General features: G+C 41.0%; 1 protein-coding gene and 1 long non-coding RNA gene across 2 annotated transcripts in view; one reads left to right on the top strand and one right to left on the bottom strand.

Moving 5' to 3' along the window:
• Positions 1 to 78: 78 nt before the first annotated feature.
• Positions 79 to 16290, bottom strand: LOC129047829 (uncharacterized). The gene is made up of 3 exons (XR_008509603.2): positions 16209 to 16290; positions 12889 to 13654; positions 79 to 972 (listed from the first exon to the last, which is right to left on the bottom strand). It is a non-coding gene; the product is annotated as an uncharacterized LOC129047829 (long non-coding RNA).
• FBXO28 (F-box protein 28) overlaps positions 16165 to 22525 on the top strand; it is a 45425-nt gene continuing 39064 nt past the window's right edge. The window contains exon 1 of the mRNA XM_002809413.5: positions 16165 to 16527. Coding sequence (XP_002809459.1) covers positions 16261 to 16527 — 267 coding nt within the window. The 5' untranslated portion in view covers positions 16165 to 16260. The remainder of the gene's footprint in view (positions 16528 to 22525) is intronic.

Genomic DNA, 22525 nt, shown 5'->3' with positions numbered 1-22525 from the left:
CTCCAACCCACCAGACAAAATGTCCTTTGATAAGAATATCATGGTCCATGTGCCACTGCACCCCAGCCTGGGCAACAGAATAAGAACACTGCCTCAAAAAAAAAAAAAAGAAAGAAAGAAAGAAAGAAAAAGAAAAAAATAATGGTCCAGTTCGTGAAACCCCTGTGTTAATGGACTGCTGGCTCCTCCATCCTAAGGAGCAGTTTCTCCCACTCTAGTTCCACCTAGTGCCTTAACCCGAACCCTTGACATTATACTCAAGTCATCATAAGAGATGACTGATACACAAAGGACATCAGAATGATGCTCAATGATCGTAGCTACATGCATGCATCTGAAATTTTGTAATAGTGCTGAGGATAAAGACATCTCTACAAAGTAGGAATTGTTTATTTCCTTCAGAGACAATAATGCCTCAAGAATCTCAGAACCTAAGCAGAAAGGCAGGCATGCGGCTCTTTAAAAGTTCTTATCCCCAGTCTCCTGCTTCCTGAGATGCATTCAAATCTGGTGAATGGGGTCTGAACCACAATTATTAGTTCAGAACCCATCATTTAAATTCAGAAATATTCCTGACACCCCCAAGTCTTCAGCCTTTGCCATCCAGTTTTCTCCTATAATATTAGTTCTCCCATTCCACGCCTCCAAATCTGTAATCCACCCTTCTCAGTTCTTGGCATCTTCTGTTCTGACATGCGACAAGTTGGCTTTGCCCCTTGACTCTGTCCTCACTTGCTAATCTGGCTCTGATGTACTTCTGCTGCACCTGCTTCCACTACTGATACCCTAAAACATGCCTCCTCCAGTGAGCACAAGACAATGACCAGGGGACAGTAAAGACATCAGAAATGCTGTGTGGTGTATTTCTATGTAAAGTTTGCAGACTTTTCTTCTTTTGAAAGCTGCAGAATCATTCTGGCTTATTGTTTATGGCTTAGGACTCCAAACCATGGTGTCACATTTAAACGAAACCTAGAAAAAAAATGAAGCAGTTATTAATGAGAGTTGTCATCTCCAGGACCATAATTGCTGTCAAAGACTCCATAGACACGAGTCTCCAGTTAGTCTTAAATCAGAAACACTTGATCCTGAAGATGCGTAGATTAGGATTTCACTTGGGGAAGAGTATCCCTCACAGTGCATACGGGCTCTGGCTCACACAGCTGACAGCTGCTCTATCCACAAATGCCCAACCCCTGAAGATGGCAGGCAGTGATGCTGAACCCTCATTGTTAAAGAGCTGAACAAACACCTCACCCCCATTCCAGAACAATGGCTAATTAACTTTGAACACTGCCCATTGTGCATCATTATAGTTTTATCTAATTCATTAGATATTTGTAAGCCTCTACTATGCCAATGTACCAAGCCAGGTACTTGAGGCATATAAAGATAAATGAGACAAGTCCTCGGCTGGGCGAGGTGGCTAACACCTGTAATCCCAGCACTTTGGGAGGCCAAGACAGGCGGATCACTTGAGGTCAGGAGTTTGAGACCAGCCTGGCCAACATAACATGGTGAAACCCCGGCTCTATTAAAAATACAAAAATTAGCCAGGTGTGGTGGGCACCTGTAATCCCAGCTAGTCAGGAGGCAGAGGCAGGAGAATCACTTGAACCTGGGAGGCAGAGGTTGCAGTGAGCCGAGATCGTGCCACTGCACTCCAACATGGGCAGGAAAAAAAAAAGAGAGAGAGAGACAAGTTCTGTCTTGAGAAGAATTATAAATCCAAACCTAGATTTTAAAAATCAAACATTTATCCATTAGAAAAAGTCAAATGATGACCTATCTCCCACAAAGCTTTATGAAAATCACTTAAGTAGAGGCCAGTGTCTGAAAGTAAGAGGAAAATGGCAAAAAAAAAAAAAAAAAAACAGTAAAAAGAGTTCTGAAATATTTACTGCTCAGAAAATCCGAATTACAATGGTACTATGAATTTGATTACACAATTACACAATTACTGCAGCTTTTTTACAGATTTGGGGGTAAAACATAAATACAAACAGAGCCTACAGTATGCCTGAGAAACAGGTATGGAGTTTATTTACCATGAGATTCTCAGAGTTTCTGATTTGGTAGATCTTGGGTACGGTGCAAAAACCTTAACTTTTTTTTTTAAACAAGATCTTGCTGTGTTGCTCAGGCTTACCTCAAACTCCTGGGCTCAAAGGATCCTCCCGCCTCAACCTCCTGAGTAGCTAAGACCACAGGTGTGTGTCACTGCACCTGGTTAGAAACTTATTTATTATTATTACTATCATCATTTGTATTTTCTGTAGAGACGTGGTTTTGCCATGTTGGCTAGACTGGTCTTCAACTCCTGTCCTCAAGTGACTGCCCACTTCAGCCTCCCAAAGTGCTGAGATTACAGGCATGAGCCACCACACCCAGCCTAGAACCTTAATTTTTAACAAATGTTCCAGATGTTTCTGATCCAAGTTTCTCACCAGAATTTTGAGAAATACTGACCTTTAGCAACAAGAGATGGACAGATAATGCCTAGCTGGCTCAAGACTAAATTGGTATATTGAGATTCAAATATCCAAATGCCCTGCTCTCTACCAACTCCTCAGCCCTCATTATCCTCCAATAAAATGTTATCTGACTAAAGGTCATTACCCTAAGTGAAATAAATCAGAAACAGAAAGTCAAATACTACATGTTCTTACTTCTCAGTAGCAGCTAAACAATGGGTACACATGGCATACAGAGTAGAATAATGGACACTGGAGACTCCACAAGGTGGCAAGGTGGAGAGGGGATGAGGGTTGAAAAATTACCTATTGTGTGCAATGTTCTCTATTTGGGTGATGGGTACACTAAATGCCAGAGTTCACCACTATACAATATGCACATAAGAAATCTGCACTTGTACCCCCTAAATCTATTTAAAAAATACAAAAATAGTTAATTTTTTAAAAATAAAACAAAATGTTCTCAGAAAGTGAGAGAAGGGTCCTGTAGCAAGTGAAAGATGCCAACACTCAAGATGCATTTGCTTTATGAAGCTGGGCATGGTGGCTCATGCCTGTAATCCCAGCACTTTGGGAGGCTGAGGCAGGTGGATTGCTTGAGCTCAGGAGTTCGAGACCAGCCTGGGAAACCTGGCAAAACCCAGTATCTACAAAAAAATACAAAAATTAGTCAGGCATGTGGCATGCACCTGTAGTCCCAGCTATGCAGGAGGCTGAGGTGCGAGAATGGCTTGAGCCTGAGAGGGGGAGATTGCAGTGAGCCAAGATCACACCACTGCTCTCCAGCCTGGGCAACAGAGCCAGATCCTGTCTCAAAAAAAAAAGAAAAAAGAAAAAAAAAGATTAATTTGCTTTATGGAAAATCCAATTCTGCAAAAAAGTGAGCCATGGAAATATGTGGGTAAAGGACTTTCCAGACCAAAAGAATGATGCTGAGGAGGGAGAAAGTTTGGTGTGAGAAGGAAAGAAAAACAGTGAGACTGAAGCAAAAGAGAGATGAGGCATAAACTATGAGGTCAGAGCAAACCCAGAAGACAGACTTTGTCAAGTCTTACGTGTCTTTGTGAGGACGTTGGGCTTTTATTGGGTGGAATAGGAACCATTGAGCAAAGAGATGTGATCAGACATATATTACAATAGGATCATTCTAGCTGCTGGATTGAGAATAGATTGAAAAGGGGTCAGGGAGGATGCAGGGACATCAGCTAAGAGGCTGTTACAATAACCCAGGCAAGAGATGATGGCAACTTGGTCAAGCAGCAGAGACGGTAAGAAGTGGTAAGATTCCCACTGTGTTCCGAAAGTGGAGCCTATGGGATGTGCTGACAGACTGGATGTGGGATGTGAAAGAGAGGAGTCAAGAAAGACTTCAACTAAGGAGGATGGGGTTTCCTTGTGGGGTAATGAAAATGTTCTAAAATGGATTGTGGTAATGGTTGCATCACTGTGAATACACTAAAAGCCAGTGAATTGAATACTTAAAGTGGGCAAACTGTCTGATACATATTATATCTCAATAAAACTGTTTTTTTAAAAAAAGAATGATTTCAAGATTTTTGGTCTGACCAACAGGAAGAATGAAGTCATCCCTCTACTGAAATAAGGAACATTTTGAAAAGAGCCAGTTTAATGGAGCTCGGTTGGGGATACAGCAAGTTGGGAGATGCTAAATTTGAGATGCCTATTAAATATCTAAATAGAGAAACTCCTTAGACAATTGGATATTTGAATCTCAAACTCACAAGAATGGTCTGGGCTGGAGATATGTTTGTTTTAAAAGCCAAGCACGGTGGTTCCCACTTGTAATCCCAGCACTTTGGGAGACCAAGGTAGGAGGACTGCTTGACCTCAGGAGTTTGAGACCAGCCTGAGCAACGTAGCAAGACCTCATCTCTACTTAAAAAAAAAGAAAAAAAACACAACCAAATTTGGTGGCACATGCCACGTGCCTGTAGTCTCACAGTCTCCACTACTTGGGAGGCTGAGGCGAGAGGATCACTTCAACCTAGGGCATAAAGGCTGCAGTGAACTATGATCAAGCCACTGCTCTCCAGCCTGGGTGACAGGACAAGACCCTGTCTCAAAAATAAATAAATAAATATTTTTAAAAATTATAATAAATAAAAATTAAAAGGACTAGATGAGATCACCTAGAGAGTCAATGAAGGCAATAAAGAGAAGAGGTCCATCTGGGCGTGGTGGCTCACGCCTGTAATCCCAGCACTTTGGGAGCCCGAGGTGGGTGGATCACAAGGTCAGGAGTTCCAGACCAGCCTGACCAATGTGGTGAAACCCTGTATCTACTAAAAATGCAAAAATTAGCTGGGTGTGGTGGCGTGCGCCTGTAATCCCAGCTACTCAGGAGGCTGAGGCAGGAGAATTGCTGGAACCTGGGAGGCAGAGGTTGCAGTGAGCCCATATCACACCACTGAACTCCAGCCTGGGTGACAGAGTGAGACTCCGTCTCAAAAAAAAAAAAAGAGAGAGAGAGAGAAGAAGCCCAAGGACTGGGCCCTGGGGCACAGCAATGTTAAGAAGGAGGGAGATGTTTTGGTTGCTATAGGCTTTTAGTATGATTTGAAGTCAGATAATGTGATGCCTCCAGATTTGTTCTTTTTGCTTAGGATTGCTTTGGCTTTTCAGGCTCTTTTTTGATTCCATATGAATTTTAGGGTTGCTTTTTCTAATTCCGTGAAAAATGACATAGTACTGGTATAAAAGTAGAAACACAGACCAATGGAACCAAACAGAGAAGCAGAAATAAAGCCAAATGCCTACAACCAACAGATCTTCAACAAAGCAGACAAAAACACACACTAGAGAAAGGACACCCTATTCAATACATGCTGCTGGGATAAATGGATAGCCGCATGCCAAATAATGAAACTGGATCCATATCTCTCCCCACATACAAAAATTAACTCAAAATAGATTAAAGACGTAAATGTAAGACCTGAAACCATTAAAATTCTAGAAGAAAACATAGGAAAAATTCTTCTGGACACTGGCCTAAGCAAATAATTTATGACTAAGAAAACAAAAGCAAAAGCAAGAAAACCAAAAATAAATAAATGAGACTTAATTAAACTAAAAAAGTGTCTGCCCAACAAAAGAAATAATTAACAAAGTAAATAACCTACATCTGACAAAGGACTAATATCAAGAATCCACAAAGAATTCAAAAAACATCAAGAAAAAAAATCCATTAAAAAGCGGGCAAATGACATGAACAGACATTTTTCAAAATAAGATATGCAAATGGCCAAGAGGTTGGGCATGGTGGCTCGCACCTGTAATCCCAGCATTTTGGGAGGCCAAGGCAGGCAGATCTCTTGACGTTAAGAGTTCGAGACCAGCCTGGTCAACATGGTGAAACCCCATCTCTACTAAAAACACAAAAATTAGCCAGATTGCTGATGCATGCTTGTCATCCCAGCTACTTGGGAGGCTGAGGTGGGTGGATCACTTGAACCCAGGAGGCAGAGGTTGCAGTGAGCCAAGATCGTGCCACTGCACTCTAGCCTGGGCGACAGAGCAAGATTCCATCTCAAAAACCACCAAACAAACAAATGGCCAAGAAACATATGAAAAAATGTACAGCATCACTACTCATCAGGGAAATGCAAATTAAAACCACTATGAGATACTACCTGACCTCAGTCAGAATGGCCATCATTAAAAAATCCATGGCCAGGCAAGGTGGCTTATGCCTCTAATCCCAGCACTTTGGGAGGCTGAGGTGGGCATATCACTTGAGGTCAGGAGTTTGAGACGAGCCTGGTCAACATGGTGAGACCCCGTCTCTATTAAAAATACAAAAATTAGCCAGGCATAGTGGCAAGTGCCTGTGGTCCCAGCTACTCAGGAGGCTGAAGCAGGAGAATTACTTGAACCCAGGAGGCAGAGGTTGCAGTGAGCTGAGATCGTGCCACTGCACTCTAGCCTGGGTGACAGGGCAAGACCCTGTCTCAATAAATAAATTAATAAATAAGTCCAAAAATGATAGATGTTGGTGTGAATGCATTGAAAAGCAAACATTTATACACTGTTGGTGGGGATGTAAATTAGTACAACCTCTGTGGAAAATAGTGTGGAGATTTCTTAAAGAACTAAAAGTGGATCTACCATTCAATCCAACAATCCCATTACTGGGTATCTGCTCAAAGTACAAGAAGTCATTATATCAAAAAGACACCTAAACCTATATGTTTATTGCAGCACAATTTACAACTGCATAGATATAGAATCAATCTAAGTGTCCGTCAACCAATGAGTGGATAAGTATATACTACATTTATATCCCATGGAATACTATTCAGTCATAAAAAAATGAAATAATGTATTTTGCAGCAACTTAGATGGAACTGAAGGCCATTATCCTAAGTGAAGTAACTTAGGAATGGAAAACCAAATACTGCATGTTCTCACTTATAAGTGGCAGCTAAGCTATGGGTACACAGCAGTGTAATGGACCTTGGAGACTCAGAAGCAGGGAGGGAGGTGAGAGATGAAAACTTACCTGCTGGGTACAATGTACACTATTTAGGTGATGGGTACACTAAAAGCCCTGACTTCACCATTATGTAATTCATTCATGTAACCAAAAACCACTTGTACCCTAAAGCTATTGAAATTAAATAGTAATAATTTTAAAACATGCAATCGATTGATAAGGTATAAGATTGTCTTGAAAAGTTACATTTGTTACAATAATTTCATTCTTGTGTAAAGCTGCTAGAGCTAGTACACTGATTAAAGACTCTCTAGGAAGTGTTACCATATCAACAAATGCAATCAGATCTAAAAAGAAAAAAAAAAAGAATGAGGGAGATGAAGAGAGGTAGAGGAAAGGCCAGTGGAATAGAAGAAAAATCAGAATGGCATATTGACCTGAAAGCCAAGTGCAGGAAGTGTTTTTAAAGAGGGTAGAATCATCAACTGTGTCAAATGCTCCTGACAAGTCAAGTAAGGTGAGTACTAAGAATTGACCCTTGGATTTAGCAATGTGGAGGTCCCCAGAGAACTTAATAAGAGCCATTTTGATGATATGGTCAGAGTAAAAGCCTGATTGAAGTGGGATCAAGAGAGACTATGAGAAGAGAAATCAGAGGCAGCAGCAAGAGTGGCCAGCTCTTTCAAGACGTTTGGCTGTGAAGAGAAGGAGAGAGATGGGGTAGTAGCTAGAAGAGTAGATGAGGCAAAGAGATGTTTTCCTAAGATGGGAGAACTACTGGCATGTGTATATGTGGAAGAGAAATAGAAGCAATCAGAAGAAACATCCACAAACTCTTATATTTACCCATCAGTCTGCACCTACCTATGTGCTCTGCCTCCTCTTCTGTTACTTCAGATGAACTTTTTCAGTTCCCAGCTAACACCCGCGTTTCCACTTGCATAATAGATCCTGTCCTCTCTCCTCTACTCAAAAAATCAGCAATTCCTCCTCTCCCACTAAAGTTACCTTGTCTCCCACTAAAATTTCTCTCTTTACCTACTATTTTGACATTGAAATAAAAAGTCAGGTCAATAGTTGGATGGGGGATTGAAGGTTTGAGAAGAGAGGAGAAGATGTAAAATAATCATTTAGAAAAAGAGTAGAGGAAGTGAACTTGGAAAATATGCAGTGACTTCAGGGTAGCAGTAGAACCCACTGGAGGGTCACAATTACAAAGTTAAAGTGAAAACACTCAGCAAGGTTGCATATATTTTGGTAGCCACTCTCAGCTAACGCAGGAAGGAGTAAGTAGAGAGTTGGATTTAACAATATTCTAACCTGGCCGGGCACGATGGCTCACACCTGTAATCCCAGCACTTTGGGAGGCTGAGGCAGGCGGATCACCTGAGGTCAGGAGTTCAACATGGTGAAACCCCCTCTCTACTAAAAATACAAAAATTAGTCAGGTGTGGCGGTGGACGCCTGTAGTCCTAGCTACTCGGGGGGCTGAGGGAGGAGAATTGCTTGAACCCGGGAGGCAGCGGTTGCAGTAACTGAGATCGCCCCCACTACACTCCAGCCTGGGCAACAGAGTGAGTGAGACTCCGTTAAAAAAAAAAAAAAAAAAAAAAAAACTTAACTGTAGCAGGGAATTGGAACAATGAGAGATTGGCTAGTAAGAACTAAAGAAAACTCTAAAGAATAAGAGAATAACAAATAAAGTAGCAGCCATGTTCTTTGAGCTGGGATAGAGTATCCAAGGAAGAGGCTCCCCAGGCCCAGGACCCAGATCTTGGAGGGCACAGGTATGGCTCACTAGGCAGCAGAGGAGTTGCTGTAGTTCTGTGCTGGCAGAACTGGCTGGAAATCTGCCCTTTGGAATTTACCAGAAATCTGTCCTCTAGGATGTCAGGGAAACCAGGTCATGGAGAGGTGTCGCACCAGACACTTTACTACAAAGCCATTCAAGGGAGAAGGTGATGCCAAGGGAAGCTGCTGGTCAATGGGTGCTACTGACTACCCTGCCAGGCAGGACATGGTGCTGGAGAATCTGCCCGTGTGCTGCAGGAGCTGCCAAGCAAGCACACCGTAACCAGGAAGCAAAACTCTTTGCTCTTGCAATGTCTGCCCAGAGCCCTCTACTGACATAGCTTCACACTGCGCCAGCTGAGAAAGAAAAAAACATTTAATGGGCCCATATGTATTTTCACAAAGCAGGCAAAAAAGGGTGAATTTAGAGCTCAGAGGCAATTAACTGATAATTGACACAAACATTTTTTAAATAATTAAAAACAAAAACAATCACCACTGGTCTACAGAATTAAAGTCCAAAATCCTGTGTGCACTTCTCTCATCTTTTGGATGTTTACCTAATTCATGCTATTTGCTTTTACTGTTACCTTTGTTTGAAATGTCTTCACACCCTTCTTCACCTTTTAATTAACAAAACCACTGCAAGTATCCCAACATCATCATCCTTCTAAGTCAAGCTGAAAAAGAACCTTCTCTGTGAAACTTTCCCTGGTGTTCCCATAATTTTTGTTTACACACCTTTCTAATGGCAGAACAGAGGCAGCTGAATCACATGTCCAGAATAGACCAGGAAATTAAGCTTTTCTTCCTGAATCTACAACTTTAGGAAAACTGCACATGAGAAAATAAGGAAACACCACTCCAGTCTGCCAGGTCAATGGAATCAATTCGGGCCATCAGTGTGGTGACTGGTACTGCAGCCAGATTCATATCATCCCCAGGGTGGGAAATATTGTTTATATCTTAGTATCTTCCTAGTGTTACCCATGTAGCAATCAATAAACACTTGCTGAATTGAAAGTCTAGTGAACTACCTTTTTCTGGAGTCAAATTTTAAATTTTAAAAAATTTATCTAATCGTAAAATTTCATATATTAGTCATGATAGAAAATGTCTCATCTAGTCAAAAGATGGATCTTTAGGCTGGGTGCAGTGGCTCACACTTGCAATCCCAGCACTTTGGGAGGCCAAGGCAGGCAGATCACTTGAGGCCAGGAGTTCTAGACCAGCCTGGCCAACATGGTGAAAACCCGTCTCTACTAAAAATATACAAACTAGCCGGGCATGGTGGCTTGTGCCTGTAGTCCCAGCTACTCGGGAGGCTGAGGCATGAGAATCTTTTGAATCTGAGAGGTAGACGTTCCAGTGAGCCAAGATCACACCACTGCACTCCAGCCTGGATGACAGGGCAAGACTCTGTCTTAAATAAATAAATAAATATTTAAAAAGATTAATCTTTAAAAACACAGTTAATTGCAATCCATAGAAACTTCAAATATCTTTTTAGTTAGGATATGAGCTCTTCCTTCATTCTTTCCAAATATATTACAAATCTGCTAACAAATAGAAAAATAATATCTAGTTTTAGCTTCTTTTTTAATATATAAAGCCCATCTTCCTATGGAGGTACCATTGAATAGGCTAGATCACCCCTCACCACGCCCCACCACACCCAACACCCCCCATCTCCTCAACACACACCCTACCTAACCAGGGAAGCAGAAGAATAACAGAGTCCTCATTGTAGTAAATTGATTTTAACACCTTTAATCAGAGGCATTCAAAACCCCACCCATTTGCAGTCTCAGTTCATCCTCATTTCAACTGTGTGATATAAGAGAGGTAATATTCTCCCCTTTTACAAATATGAAACTAGAAACACACAGATCTTCAGAAGCATGTGTCCATCTCATACCCGAGACCACTGTCTTGCAAAGGTCCTATTGTAGTCTGTTGGCATAAAACTATATTTAGAACCCAGAACTACTCTTGAATTCAAATATTTGTATTCGTTACAAATAATTGTTGTGATTGGAAACTATATCCAAAACAAGCATTGATTTTAATAACTGAAACAAATCCAAAATAAATATTGATTTTAATAATTGAAACAAAGCAACCATTTGCTTTGAAATTCTCTTATTAGAAATATGTACGGGCTCACACCTGTAATCCCAGCACTTTGGGAGGCTGAAGCGGGCAGATCACTTGAGCTCAAGAGTTCCAGACCAGCCTGGGCAACATGGTGAAACCCTGTCTCTACAAAAATACAAAAATTAGCCAGGTGTGGTGGTATGCACGTGTAGTCCCAGCTACTTGGGAGGCTGAGATAGAAAGATGGCTTGAGCCCAGGAGGCGGAATTTGCAGTGAGCTGAGATGATGCCACTGCACTTTAGCCTGGGTGACAGAGTCAGACCCTGTCTCAAATAAATAAATAAATAAATATGAACTTAAATAAATTTTAAAATGTAGGAGATATAAGGGCACAAATCCAATATACATAAACAGAACCATTTGAATGAGCTACTGGCAGGAACTGGTTTAAATTGTTCCCTACATTGTATTTACTCTATTGTTAGATCAATATTATTCTATTCAATGTATTCTATTGTTAGGTCACCTAATCTGGATGTTAACTAGCTGTCCGCCAGTGGAGAGTTAAGGGAGTGGGAAGGCTTTTCATGTGTCCACTTCAAGCAAACAAGTAATGATTGGATTTACAAAATAAAGTTAGAGAGTGATGATTCATATTTTAAAGGATTTTCTATGGGTTTCCTTTAAATGAGTTTCCATAATGAATTTAAAGTATGATTCTATTTACAAAAATTATATTTCAATCTAATCTATCAAGAAGCCATCTAGTTTTAATTAAAAAGGTAAAAATGAATTTAATTAAGAGTAAGTTGTAATAAGTTCTATGAAGAGATAGCAATATCATAGAAGAAAAGTAAAATTACAATCTATTAGTGGAGATAAAACTAACATATCATAAATATGCAAACATGTCAGAAAGAGTCAAGCATAAAGCATATGTTGAATGCTAAACAACCCAAAGTAGGAGAATCAAAGGAACAACTTCAAAACTTTTGCAACAATCATAAGTAAAATTATAATTGTTCACATGCCAAGTGAATGGGGAAAGGATGCCAATTCTGACAAGCTCAACACCACCAATTAATTTCTTTGCTTCAGTTGCCCCCACTTCCCTTAACCTTTAGTCATACTTAGTTTTTTCTGCAGTTTCCACATCTACTGTGCAAAAATTAGATTCCAAAAGAAAGCTACAAAAGAAAGGACATATTGGAAGCTTTAAGAATAAGACCAAAGCACTAGGGAGAAGAAAGCTTCAAAATTTAATGATTTGGCAGGCATGGTGGCTCATGCCTGTATCCCAGCACTTTGGGAAGCTGAAGTGAGAAGATTGCTTGAGCACAGGAGTTCAAGGCCAGCCTGGACAATATAGTAAGACCTCATTTCTACAAAAAATTTAAAAAGTAGCCAGGCATGGTGGCGCACACCTGTAGTCCCTACTTGGTAGGCTGAGGTAGGAACATTCCTTGAGCCCAGGAGATCAAGGCTGCAGTAAGCCATGATCATGCCACTGCACTACAGCCTGGTCAACACAGTGAGACCCTGTCTAAAAAAAATAGTGATTTGTATACCTTTATCTTTGTCATAGGATATTATAAGTGTACAAAGATACAGAAAGTTTAGGCAACATTTAAATTTTTTTTTCTGAAATAATTACAAGATAGTACAAGGAAGACTCTGGTATACTCTTCAACCAAATTCATCAATTAATAACATTTGTTGTATTTGCTATATTAACCTCATTCTCTATCTATTTACTTGAATCATTTGAAAGTAATTTGAGGCATCATTTCCCTCTACCCGTAAATACAGAAATACCTCTGAAATATTGAGAGTTAGACCACATAGGCCACCACAACAAAGCAAGTAGTGCAATAAACCCAGTGACACAAGTTAAGTTTTGGTTCCCAGTGCATATAAAAGTTATGTTTATATAAAACTGTAGTCTATTAAGTGTGCAATAGCATTATGTCTAAAAAAGATATACTTTAATTTTAAAATATTTTATTGCTAAAAAATACTAATCATCTGAGCCTTTGGTGAGTCATAATCTTTTTGCTGGTAGAGGGTCTTACCTCAATTTAACAGCTGCTGATCGATCAGGATGGTAGTTACTGAAGGTTAGGGTGGCTGTGGCAATTTTCTAAAATAAGATAGCAGTGAAGTTTGATACACTGATTGACTCTTTCACAAAGATTTTTCCACAGCATATGATGCTGTTTGATAACATCTTGCCACAGTAGAACTTTTTTCAAAATTGGAGTCAATCTTCTCAAACTCTGCCATTGCTTTATCAACTAAGTTTATGTAATATTCTAAATCCTTTGTTGTCTTTTAATAATGATCACAGCATCTTCACCAGGAACAGATTCCATATGAAGAAATCATTTGCTTTGCTCATTCATAAGAAGCAACTCCTCATCCATTCAATCCATTCAAGTTTGGCTTTTTTTCTTTTCTTTTTTGAGCTGGAATCTCGCTCTGTTGCCCAGGCTGGAATGCAGTGGCATGATCTCAGCTCACTGCAACCTCCACCTCCTGGGTTCCAGCAATTCTCCTGCCTCAGCCTCCTGAGTAGCTGGGATTATAGGCACATGCCACCACGCCTGGCTAATTTTTGTACTTTTAGTAGAGACGGGATTTTGCCACATTGGCCAGGCTGGTCTCCAACTCCTGACCTCAGGTGATCCACCCACCTCAGGCTCCCAAAGTGCTGGGATTACAGGTGGGAGCCACCGCATCCAGCCTCCATTCAAGTTTTATCATGAGGTTGCAGCAACAATTTAGTCACATCTTCAGACTTCACTTCTAATTCCAGTTCTCTTGCTATTTCCACCATAGCTGCAGGAGAGGAAGAGAGATGGGGAAACAGCAGCCAGTCAGAAAACCTACATGTATTGATTAAATTTACCATCTTATATGGGTATGATTGGTGGCACCTCAAAACAATTACAATAGTAACATAAAGATTACTGGTCTGCCAGGCATGGTGGCTCACTCTCGTAATCTCAACACTTTGGGAGGCCAAAGCAGGTTTGAGCACAGGAGTTCAAGACCAGCCTGGGCAACGTGGCAAAACCCTGTTTCTACAAAAAAAAAATACAAAAATTAGCCAGGTGTGGTGGCACACACCTGTAGTCCCAGCTACTCAGGAGGCCAAGGTTGGGGGATTGCTTGAACCCAGGCGGTGGAAGCTGCAGTGAGCCATCATCCTGTCATTGCACTCCAGTCTGGGTGACAGAGCAAGATGCTGCCTCAATAAACAAAAAAAATTACTGATCACAGCTCACCGTAACAGATATAACAATAATAAAAAAGTTTGAAATATCAAAGGAATTATCAAAATGTGACAGAAAGAAACAAGGTGAACACATGCTGTTGGAAAAATGGCATCAAGAGACTTGCTCAAGGGTTGCCACAAACCTTCAATTCATTTTTAAAAACGTAATATCTGAGAAGCACAAGAAAGCAAAGTGTAATAATACAAAGCATGTGGCCGGGTGCCGTGGCCGCCTGTAATCCCACCACTTTGGGAGGCCGAGGTGGGTGGATCACAAGGTCAGGAGTTCGAGACCAGCCTGGCCAAGATGGTGAAAACCCGTCTCTACTAAAAATACAAAAATTAGCCAGACGTGGTGGTGGGCGCCTGTAATCCCAGCTACTAGGGAGGCTGAGGCAGGAGAATCGCTTGAACCAGCTGACATCGCACCACTGCACTCTAGCCTGGGTGACAGAGCAAAACTCTATCTCAAAAAAATAAATAAATAAATAAAGGAAAATAATAGAAGCATGCTTATCCTTCAACGTGTATTTCCTAAAGACAATGACATTGTCTTATATGACCATAATACAATTATCCAAATCGAAAAATTTAATATGATTACAATATCATCTAATATACTGTCCATTTTAAAATTTTGCCAGTTGTCACAATAACGTTCTTCATAGTTATTTCTTCCTTAATCCAGGATCCCATCCAGGATCACCCATAGATTTAGTTGCCATGTCTCTTTAGTCTCCTTTAATCTGCCACAAACCCTTAGTCTTTGTATTTTGTAACGTTAATACTTTTGAATAATTTATGGGCCAGTCATCTAGCGATGTCTACCTCAAACGCAACTCATGTGCTTTTTTTGCATGAATACTACATTATGCTGTGTCCTCTTCAGGTTATTATATTAATAGGCATATGATATTGGCTCCTCCTATAACTGTGTTGTTAGTCTTGATCATTTGGTTATGATGGTGTCCACCAAATTTCTCTATTGTAAACTTTTTTTTTTTTTTGAGACAGAGTCTTGCTCTATTGCCCAGGCTGGAGTGCAGTGGCGGGCTGACGACTCACTGCGGCCTCGAACTCCTGTGGCTCAAGCAATCCTCCCATCTCAGCCTCACGAGTAGCTGGGACCACAGGACCTAGCCACCGCATTTGGCTAATTTTTTGTATTTTTTGTAGAGATGGGGTTTCTCCACGTTGCCCAGGCTGGTCTCCAACTCCTGGGCTAAAGTGATTCTCCCGCTTCAGCCTTCCAAACTGCTGGATTACTGGCGTGAGTCAACACGCCCGGCCTTGTAAACTATTTCTTTTCATCTTTGTAAATAATATATAATTTATGGGGAGTTATTTTGAGACTATGTAAATATCATGTTCCTCATCACGTTTATCTCCTAGTTTTAGTACCTTTTGATGATTCTTGCCTAAATTAGTTATTAGAATATAATTCATATATGATAAAATTCATTAAAGTATATAGTAATTCAGTGGTTTTTGTATATTCATGTGGTTGTGTAACCATCACCACTAATTCCAGAGCATTTTTATCACCCCAAAAATGAAACCCTTCACCCATTAGCAGTCATTTCCCCATTTCCCCCAGCCTCTGGCGACCACTAATCTACTTTTTATCTCTATGGATTTGCCTATTTAAGATATCCTATATAAATGCAATCATACAATATGTGGTCCTTTGTGTCTAACTTCTTTCACTTAACATGTTCTCACGGTTCATTCATGTTGTAGTTCTTATTGATATTTCATACCTTTTTATTTGCCTAAATCATTTCTATGATTCCTGAAAAATGGTGCTAGTCTAACTACATTATTTCCATCTACACTTACTAGGCAACATCTTTATCATCCTTTGTCAGGAAGCCCTTTAAGAAAACTGCACAGTGAAGTTCATTTTAATAAATAGGGTTTCCTTGCTCTCAAGTATTTACTAATCTTAGACAAAAGGGTCTAGGATGACCACCTTTCTTGAGGTTTACATGATCTTCCCTGACTTCCACTTGAAAGGTACCCTGTGAGTCTCTCTCCGCCTGTTATCCCACAGGCTCCTCCCCACTCCTCCAGGTACCCCTTCCCCGGCGGCTGCAGGAGGAGGAAGTGACGCACCGGAAGTGTCCCTGTTCCCCTTGCTGTGGGGGTAAGGCATCAAACCCCCAAGATGGCGGCGGCGGCGGAGGAGCGGATGGCAGAGGAAGGAGGCGGCGGCCAAGGCGACGGCGGCTCCTCTTTGGCCTCCGGCTCTACCCAGCGACAGCCCCCACCGCCCCCGCCACAGCACCCGCAGCCGGGGTCCCAGGCGCTCCCAGCCCCGGCGCTGGCTCCGGACCAGCTGCCTCAAAACAACACGCTTGTGGCGCTGCCCATCGTAGCCATCGAGAACATCCTCAGCTTTATGTCCTACGACGAAATTAGCCAGCTCCGCCTGGTGAGGCCCCCGCAGAACTCCTGCCTCCCTCTCCCACCGTCCGAGGTCTGGGAGGGGAGAAGGGAGCGCGTTCCCCGGGAAGGGAGCCCCCCGCGAGCCCCAGCCGGCTACAGATCCGGGAGGGCGCCGCTCCCGTCCCGAACTCTCCCTTGGCGTCAGTCAGCAGGAGTGGGCTGGTTCCCGATTGCGTCCTAGCTGCGGAGCTGGGGTTACATCCTGAGGGAACTTCGCGTTGGGTGCTCCTTGCCTCCCGCCCGGAAGCGGGCCCTCTACGGGAGGGGTAGCGGAGTTAGTCTTTCCACCTTCCGCCTGGCCTGAGAGTAGACCCGGAGAGGTCATGTTGCCTGCCTTTTGTATGCCGCTTGCAGCCCCCGGCCTGGGTGTGGGGAGAAAACTCAGAAGTAGGCAGATGATCCCAGCCAGGTTTGGTTTATCTTGCAAGAATAACGTATTGTTCCCCACCCCAACCACCCAAGTTTTCTTGTTCGAGAAGATTGAGTAGAGTAAGGTGGCTCAGTGACCCCAAACCAGGTAGAGGTTCCGAAGAATTCGAACGTGTTTACTTAGCCTTAGCCCCAGCGCCGTAGTTGACCACTAAAGTAGAGCCTTGGGAAATGACCATTCCTGCTTGGCCTCATCCTAACGCTTCCCACCGTAGAGAAGCAACTTATCCCTTGACGGGTTTTTTCTCTTTTGCAATTTATTTTTAACTAGTGATTTACGCCCACCCACCTGCTTTAGGAGAGGTTTCTTTATACCTTAAAATCACAATAGGTCAGTCCATGATTTTTAAAATAATGAATTTGCCATTGGGCTTTTGCTTCACTCCAGAGGTTTGAAGATGTGGTGATTGTTAGTTCAGTTAGATATTTTGCTGCCTTTCAATGAAATTATCTTTAAGTGGTAAAGAAATTGAAGGAGGTGGACATTTTGAAGTGATTGCAAACCGATTCTATGGAGAAGCTAAATCTGTGCTGGGGATTGTTTTTAAGAGGACAAAGACATATTTCTGAATGTGCTGTGTATAACATCTTCTTATTACTCAATATGCTATATTGTAGGCATACACCTCCAGTTTCAAGTGGATTATAATTGCATTTTTAAAGGAAATCATAACATTTTTAAAAGAGAGCTTATAAATATTAATTCAAACTGATGACCAATTTTTTTTCTAGTCAACACAGCAGTTCAACCATGCCAGTCTGCAGGATGGAAAATTTCTTCAGCTGAAGATAGATATTTCACAATTGATTGCCTCTGAATTTCCAAAACATTTTCATCCTAGAATTTCATGTAGAATCTTAAATATTCCTTCAGATTTTTACAAACGATGGCGTTTAATCAAAAATCGCGCTGTACATTCATGGTGTTTGGAAAATTGGGCATATATAACATTTGATTGAATTGAACCATTCAACCAGACAATGGCTTTGTAAATCTTGGAATATTCACAGTTCTGTTTTGTAAGTGTTGAGAAAAACTGAGTTTTATTTGTTTGTTGATCATTTTACTATTTAAAAAAAAATGTAAAGTTGTGGGGGTGGGGGGAACCAGCCTGTCCTAACTAGAGTTAAAACACATCCCACAATTTATGAATAAATGACATCTCTGTCAAGTGAGATATTCAGCTGCATTCTTAATTTTTAAGCAGTTTTCTGGCCTTTTAAGGTTATACATTTATTATTTCAAACTCAGATTTTTCATAAGGAGTCCCTTCAGTACAACTGCCCACCCCCAAGAAAAGATTCTGCCCCGTTTTACGTCTGCAAATATGATTTTTGAGTAATGGGGAACTATTTTTCTTTACTTAAGGCTAATGGATAATTCTTGAATAGATTAAATGGATAATCTTTTGTGGGGAGTTGGAAGTGTTTTTGCGTGGAAGGTACAATTCAGGTAACGTTATAAAAGAAAGATGTTCTTTCTTGCCACTAGGTGTCAGCATTAATTTAATTATGATCTTTTCTGAAATTGGCAGTCAAGAGACAGTGCCTCGGTGTGCTTTACATGCCTTCTTAAGTAGCCATTTATACCTAAAGAATCGTTTGCAAAAAATCAAGGGACTTTAGTATATGCTGCTATCTGACATATAAGTTACATAGTTCTCTTCGTTGTAAGTATATTTTTGAGTGGAATTAAGGCTGGATATGCTTTGAAGGGGGTAATATTAAGAACAGAATTAGTTTTCATAAAGCTAAATGTCAGCTGTTAGGTAGCTGGTGAGCTAGTTTATGTATTGTTCAGGGAGTTTTTTTCTTCCTTCTCAGTTTGCTTCTCTTATTGGGACCTCAGTTACAACTATGCTTAGCACCTAATGTAGACTATAGGTACACAATCCATGTACTTATTACTCTGCATTTTCTTTAAAAGATTTGCTCTAGGTTGAAATTGCTACAATAACATTTTTCAGTTATTTGTACTGTTTAGTTGATAATAGTCTTTGCTTCCTCTTACCATGAATAACTGATTTCCAAGGGACTGTGTGAATGCCTTATTAAATTGGATTTTTGGCTGGGCACGGTGGCTCACACCTGTAATACCACCACTTTGGGAGGCCGAGGTGGGCGGATCACCTGAGGTCAGGAGTTCAAGACCAGCTGGCCAACATGGTGAAACCCCATCTTTATAAAAATACAAAAATTAGCCAGGCATAATGGTGGGTGCCTGTAATCCCAGCTACTTGGGAGACTGAGGTGGGAGAATTGCTTGAACCCAGGAGGCAGGGGTTGCACAACGTGAGCCGAGATCGCCGTCTCAAAAATAAAAATAAAAATAAATTGGATTTATTTATTTTTTTTTTTTGGAGACGGAGTCTTGCTCTGTCACCCAGGCTGGAGTACAGTGGCGCCATCTTGGCTCACTGCAGCCTCCACCTCCCGGGGTTCAAGCGATTCTCCTGTCTCAGCTTCCCGAGTAGCTGGAGCTACAGGTGCACGCCACCATGCCCGGCTAATTTTTCGTATTTTAGTAGAGACGGGGTTTCACCATGTTGCCCAGGCTGGTCTCGAGCTCCTGAGCTCAGGCAATCCACCCACCTAGGCCTGGATTTATTTATTTTATTTTATTTTATTTTATTTTATTTTATTATTTTGTTTTATTTATTTTATTTTATTTTATTTATTTTATTTTATTTTTATTTTTTGGCCATTGACTATTGATCAAAAGATGTATCCTGAGTCTGGTGGTTTCACAGAAATTACTCCTTAAATATTTAACTCCTCCAATGTAAAATTATTTGGCTGAACACAACCTTTGAAATGACAAAACATGTACTTTGAGTTGTTTTTCCAGTAAAACAGACAAATTTGTGCTGATGCAACGTCACCCAGTCCCCCTTGGCAGGTGGGTGAGAGACTTTGAAACAAGTGGCAAAGGTTAAGAAGTGAGATCCTGGCCGAGTGCGGTGGCTCACGCCTGTAATCCCAGCACTTTGGGAGGCCAAGGTGGGTGGATCACTTGAGGTCAGGAGTTCGATACCAGCCTGGCCAACATGGTGAAACCCCGTCTCTACCAAAAATATAAAAAATTAGCCAGGCGTGGTGGCACGCGCCTGTAATCCCAGCTACTTGGGAGGCCGAGGCAGGAGAATTACTTGAACCCGGGAGGCGGAGGCTGCAGAGAGCTGAGATGGTGCCACTGCACTCCAGACTAGGTGACAGAGCGAGATTCCATGTCAAAAAAAAAGAAGTGAGATCCTACCTTCGGGAGCAGATCAGAGCTAACTTTTTGAACCTATGTAACTTTGGCTTATGAGCATTATAGTCTTACCTACTGAAAAACAAGTATAGGGAGCTTTTTAAATTGTTTGTTTATTTATTTATTTATTTTTTTTTTTTTTTTAATTTTTGAGACAGGGTCTCCCTCTGTCGCCCAGGCGGCGTGATCACAGCTCACTGAAGCCTTGATTTCCTGTATTTTTTGTGGAGATGAGGTTTCTCCATGTTGCCCAGGCTGGTCTTAAGTTTAAACTTCTAGGCTCAAGTGGTCCGCCCACCTCAGCCTTCCAAAGTGCTGGGATTACAGACGTGAGCCACCGCACAGTATAAAAAGGGAAAAAAAATTTTTTTCTATTTATTTAAAGTACAATATAAAAAGGGAAAAAAATTTATCCTATTTCAAACACTGCATTATATAATTTTACCTGCCCTACAGGAGTCTTTTAAAAGATGTTTTAGAGAGATACTATCAATTTTTTTCCTCTGTGATTCAACTGGAGCTCTTATCATTTTAATTGGAATCATATTAATGGTTCAGAACATGAATTTGACTAAAGGTTAAGTTGAGAATTCTTGCTTATTTTCTGGAATGAAATTTTCCAGTCAGCAACAAAATACATAAATACGTGCTTTTGTCTCAAGATATTTCTCTAGAGCACTTTAGCTAATTAAATCTATTACCTATTTATAGTTCCTTTCACATCTTTTCTTCAAATATGTTAGAAAATTTTAGTTATAGAGTGGGTTGGTTGGTAGGAAATATGAAGGAAAATGAAGAACCATTACTTCTTTTTTTGTTTTTGTTTTTAAGTAGGCAAGCTGTCTTCCTTGTACCTCTCACTCTGCACAAGAGTTCTCAGTTTTTTTGGTCTGAAGACACCTTTACACTTTTAAAAGTTATTGAAGACCCATAGAACTTACCTTGGAAAATTCTAGAAAACACAAGAATACACATAACATATTCCATTAGCTATCAGAACAATAATGTCAGCACATGTCATATTGCTTCTGGAAAATTCCACTGGATACTCGTGAGAGTATGAGTGGAAAAGGCAAATAACTTCTTGGTACTCTGAGAATAGTTTGGCCTTGCAAACCTCCCGAAAGGGTCTCCAGGACCCTGGGGATCTCCCACTGCCCAGACCACACTTTGGGGACCACTGCTCTGTATTGCTCTATTCCAGAGAATACACTCTGTTGCTGATTTTTTCTTTTCTTTTCTTTTCTTTTTTTACGGAATCTCGCTCTGTCGCCCAGGCTGGAGTGCAGTGGCACGATCTCGGCTCACTGCAAGCTCCGCCTCCCAGGTTCATGTCATTTTCCTGCCTCAGCCTCCCAGCTGGGACTACAGGCGCCCGCCACCACGCCTGGCTAAGTTTTTTTTTATTTTTAGTAGAGACGGGTTTCACCATGTTAGCCAGGATGGTCTCGATCTCCCGACCTCATGATCCGCCTGCTTCGGCCTCCCAAAGTGCTGGGATTACAGGCGCAAGCCACCGTGCCTGGCCCTGCTGATTTTTTCTTGTATTTTTCTCCTACTGTCTCTTCAGGCTGTTGATTTTATTAATTAGTGCATAAGTACAGGTAAGAAATTATAATCTCTTGGGGGCAGTTCATTCTTCCTGTTCTCACAAAGTAAAGAGGTTCAGTCGGTAACTCTGTCCACTGTATCTTCATCAAGAGAAAATACACATACCTTCCTTGAGCACACTTATACAGCACCAGGATAACAAATGCAAAGATGGTAAATATGAGTGTTGAGGTTAATTAGGACTTAATCAGGAAAGACCTCCTCAAGATAATAAGTTTTTATCCAGTTAATAAAGGTAGAGGAGCGTTTCCAGCAGAAAAAAAACGATGTGTAAAGTAATGACGTGATTGGAGAAGAATGACTTAGAGAGGGATTCAGATAAACTTGAATTTGGATATGTGAAATTGTTAATGTTCTAGATTAGTGGTCGACCGTCCTATCTCCCCAGCTTTTTTATTTCACAGACCAGTCAGATTTAAGAAACTGTTTTTGAGAAGCTCCAGGGTTGACATCTTTTGGTGGATGGAGCAAATAAGGGCATTTTAAAAAACAAAACAACTTCCATCTCTTACCATCATCATTTCTTAAAAGACACCAGATATCTGCATACCTTGATAAACTGAGTAGTATGGATTCTTACAATATTGAAGAAGATACTATGTTAAAAGGATGACCTGTGCATATAAATCCAATTTCATAATTTTTGAGACTGGGAGCAAAAGATAACCTTTAATAGAGGTTTCCCTTAAAC

Source organism: Pongo abelii, chromosome 1, assembly GCF_028885655.2.
Source record: "Pongo abelii isolate AG06213 chromosome 1, NHGRI_mPonAbe1-v2.0_pri, whole genome shotgun sequence".
Taxonomy (NCBI): Eukaryota; Metazoa; Chordata; class Mammalia; order Primates; family Hominidae; genus Pongo; species Pongo abelii.
The sequence above is the reverse complement of the archived record's forward strand: the minus strand, read 5'-3'. Positions and strand labels throughout refer to the sequence as shown.